The 4,064-nt window shown below is 35.9% G+C and overlaps 1 protein-coding gene across 1 annotated transcript; it reads left to right on the top strand.

Annotated features, from left to right (window-relative positions):
• The first annotated feature begins 1,647 nt into the window (after positions 1 to 1,647).
• On the top strand, positions 1,648 to 3,659 carry LOC126812531 (uncharacterized). Its single transcript, XM_050538984.2, has 3 exons — positions 1,648 to 1,804; positions 2,340 to 2,591; positions 2,712 to 3,659. The coding sequence occupies exons 2-3, from the start codon at positions 2,405 to 2,407 to the stop codon at positions 3,572 to 3,574; spliced, it is 1,050 nt and encodes a 349-aa protein (XP_050394941.2). The 5' UTR covers positions 1,648 to 1,804; positions 2,340 to 2,404; the 3' UTR covers positions 3,575 to 3,659.
• Positions 3,660 to 4,064: the final 405 nt, after the last annotated feature.

The raw sequence follows: 4,064 nt of genomic DNA, 5'->3' as shown, positions 1-4,064 counted from the left end.
GAATTTTCCAAAGCTGTGATCCGATGGTTTTTAATTAAACAGTAAAGCTGCATTTCCTTTAGTACGGATCCGGTTCGGCTCCGGTCCGGGAGCAGACATGGCACACGGCAGGTTGTGTATCCTTATATGCGGTTATTCAAGCTTAAATGTAAACTATATAGTAAAACTGACGATGGCACAACAATGAAATATATTATGTGCGATACAGTTGATTGATGTGATGATAGAATACAATCTGCTTATCAGTCACTATGCATCGATAGTTTGATCACTCACCTTTGATGGAATCATATCCCATCTGGGAAATCGATTCCCAGACATTGTGCACCAGTTTGTGCATCTTTATATTCTACACAGCTTGCATCATACAGGCATCGATGGTCACGTGCAAGTTCAATCAGTTTCAATAAGCCTATGTCCTTTCTTTCGATTTTCATCTTTTCTTTTTCTGATTCCACGAACACGTGTCCAGTCCAAGAAAGGGTGAATTTCCCAACCTATTTTTAGCTTTTTCCCGTGCGGGCTACTGTGTTTCCTTAGGTGCGTTACGGACACGGTTCCGCATGCGTTTCCGTACCGAACGCTACATGGTCCGTTTCGAAAAACCGTACCGGACGCCGCATACAGAACCGTATCCGCGCCCGCACATAAGGAAACACTCTTACTAAAATTCTATTAAAGTGTGTTTTTTTCCGTATCCGGACTGGATCCGTACTAAAGGAAATGCAGCTTTACGCAACAATATAAATTTACAATACCGGTAGCTGTTAATTAACTTGATGTTCCCCATTCTTTGATGTTTATGCCCGAAAAACCGAAATAACATTGCCAAAATTCTTAAACCTAACCCTTTTTAGAAGACTGCATGAACTTGGATCCAATTTACCTTTCACCCCTCTTAAAAAGGTTAGGGTTAGTATTCCCCAAAATATTCATTTATATAAAGCGCACATTTGGACTCCAGAATACCCGAATTTCCCCAACCGGTCTCGAAAATAAGTCAAATTGTTCAATCTTTCCTGTAGGCCCTACCATTGTGGAAAGCATCTCAAGTTTAACTCAAGTTGATTTTTATATGTTATACAAGTTCAAATCAAAAAATATAGGTTTATATAAATAAAATAAAAATAAATAATTAAATATTCCGTTTTACTCAGGCGCTTATATAATTGTGTGGATGTTTTCTAATTTTGTAAGGAGTCACGTGTTGGCCACTCCTATATTATTAATTATCCTGATCCTAAATTTTAACCAAACAAATTACAAAAACATGTGACTGGAAATTCGACAATCACGTTCTAAATATAACTTGTGACGTAGAATGCTACGTATTAGTCCTATTATCCAGTGAATTTTATTCCTCGCACATGTAAATGGAGCTGATCTGGCTATTCAAGACAACCATGTACGTCAAACATTGTTGGAAATTTGCCAATATTTTCTGATGCAACTTTTAACCAAATAGCATTCGTTTTATGAATGCGCATACAACGAAGTTCTCTCAATTTTGTGTACGTTTGTGTTGTTAGATTTTTAGAATTGTTCCGTAATGTTTTTATATTTCTTTAAACAACAATTTTAGATAATACACGTTTGGTTTGATACATCAAAATTGAAAATCGGAAATGCTATTTCATTCGCGTATTAATTTGGGCATAAACCGACCTTTTTAGAGCAACGAACGTGCGCTTCACCACATTCTTACCAGACCTTTGAACAAGTTAATATCTGCTGTGTGAAAATATGGCAGCTTAAAACCAGCACCGGCTTCGGCACCGTGCACCAGCACAAACTTAAATATGGCGTGAGTATTTTAATATTATTTATTACAATTAGTTAAAGAAAAAAAAACAACCTTGAGCTGAGAATCCTCTGAAATATGAATTTGAATTTTTGTTTTAAAACTATGGACCACGTCTCCACGTGGTGGAAATGGCGTCGTATTTTTATCTCGCAAGTTGAATGAATAAATAGATTTGGACGCATCTAAATATTGATGAAAGATTACCTTGTCTATCATAACATCTTATTAACTATGGAAATATTAATTAAGTTTGCAAAATTGATTTATTGAAATAATTGAATGACATTGAATGGCCTTGGTACAAATTATTCGACGCCATTACTGAAGAAGGTCAACATGTCTGTCCGGACACGTGGCACATTTAATAAGTCAAATCCTTTTAACTAAAAAATGTTGGAAACACTATTACTTTACAGTAAATAGTTTATTATATAACACTAGAATAAATATTTTTCACCAGATATATATATATATATATATTTTTTTATTGTTGTTTTAAAGTTTTAACATTTGTTTTTACTCGATTTAATTCCAGGAACCCCCAAGATGTTATCCCAAGTGGAATTTTTTACAGGACTATCGAGTCAGTAAACATAGATTATGTCGGTATACGAAGATTTTACGAGTATGATGGAATTGGAGGGGTGGGATTCCAGGCCTGGTTTAATGACCCAGTCCGATGACCAAGCAAACAATTTGTACAGTATGATTGATGTTAAACCACAAAATGAAAATGGGATATCGGATGTCTTCCAAGACATCCTTGCATCTCCTGTTAGTGATGGAGGTAAGCATTCAGTTTCTAACTTTTGCTAACAAACTTGTATTCTGAATTTAGCACCTTTAAGAACTTTATCCAATAATATCCAATGAGCTTGTTCTTATTATGTTTCTTTTCTGTTTACAGATCCCTTTTCTCAAGATTGGATGGAACAGACCAGTTTAACACAAATGTTAGAGGAATTGACCGGAATGGCGATGGACAGTTCTGTACAAGCATCTGTTCCTTCTGATACAGAAAATGTTAACCCAGTTCTCCATAATATGGATGAAGTAGATGTTCCAGTCTTTACTGATCTAGGGTTAGATGGATTTGAACTGCTAGAACAACTTGTGGTGAAAGCTGCAGAGTTAAACACTGGTTTTCAAGGCAGTTCCATTTCATCTCTTTCAGAGGCGGCAAAGACCCAGGTTTTGCCTGTCATATCATTAGATGATAGTGGTATTAGTTCATTAGACAGTTCCCTTTGTGAAGGTAATGCATCCACAGTTGATCTTAATGATGTGGAGGATGTCATGCATTCGCCATTGTCAGCCAGTGATGTTGATAGCTTACTATCTTCCCCTCCTACTTCTCCCTCATCAACTTTTTGTCACAGTGAACTTTTTAAACTCATGACACAGCCCACCCCAGCTGATTTATCGTTATCTAAATCGACATCTGTAAAATCAACTGCGCCCACTCAATCTGCTATTCGAAAATCAAAAGTGAAATCTGTGTCTAAAGATGGGTTGGAGATAGAATTCCTTAACAAGAAAGAAAAGAAAAAATTGCAGAATAAGAATGCTGCAATTCGATATCGACAAAAAAAGAAAATTGAATCCGATGAAATCAAAAAAGAGGAAGATGAACTTGAACTGAAAAACAAAACATTATCGGACAAAGTAGAAGAATTGCAACGCGAAATAATTTATATGAAAAATCTCATGAGCGAAGTATACAAAGCACGAGATGGGGGTGTTGTAAAAATAACTAAAGTTTCTATTTAATAATCTGTGTTAGGTACATGTGTATGTAAATATTTGTTTTGTTATTGTTATTAGTAATTGAAAAATATATTAGTTACTAAATGAATTTGTTGACAGTGAATTATTCCTACTTTTAAATGTAGATAACCAGTATCAGAATGGGGGTCTACTAAGACTATTACAGTTTTAATCTTAGTTAAAATGATAACTCTTTCATTTCACATTTCTGGTTCATTTCAGAAATAAATTTGGGGATGGGTTGCATACCCGTGAGCCTGGCTTTGTGAGCTGATATCTATAGCCTATGCACAAAATTAATGTGGCAATCTTGTCGTGTCATCCAAAATGGCGTAAATTAAAGATGGGAGCAAAAGCAACGGGGAAAGTAAGAGTGCAGCCTACCATCCTTGAACGCTTGTTCCTGAAGCAACGACCGGGGGTTTTACAAGATGAGATGTACATGTTCGGAGCTAATGCGAGATCCAGTCTTGTATTGATTCACAGACTTTTC

Source organism: Patella vulgata, chromosome 2, assembly GCF_932274485.2.
Source record: "Patella vulgata chromosome 2, xgPatVulg1.2, whole genome shotgun sequence".
Taxonomy (NCBI): Eukaryota; Metazoa; Mollusca; class Gastropoda; family Patellidae; genus Patella; species Patella vulgata.
Note: the sequence above shows the minus strand (reverse complement) of the source record. Positions and strands in the feature narration are given on the sequence as shown.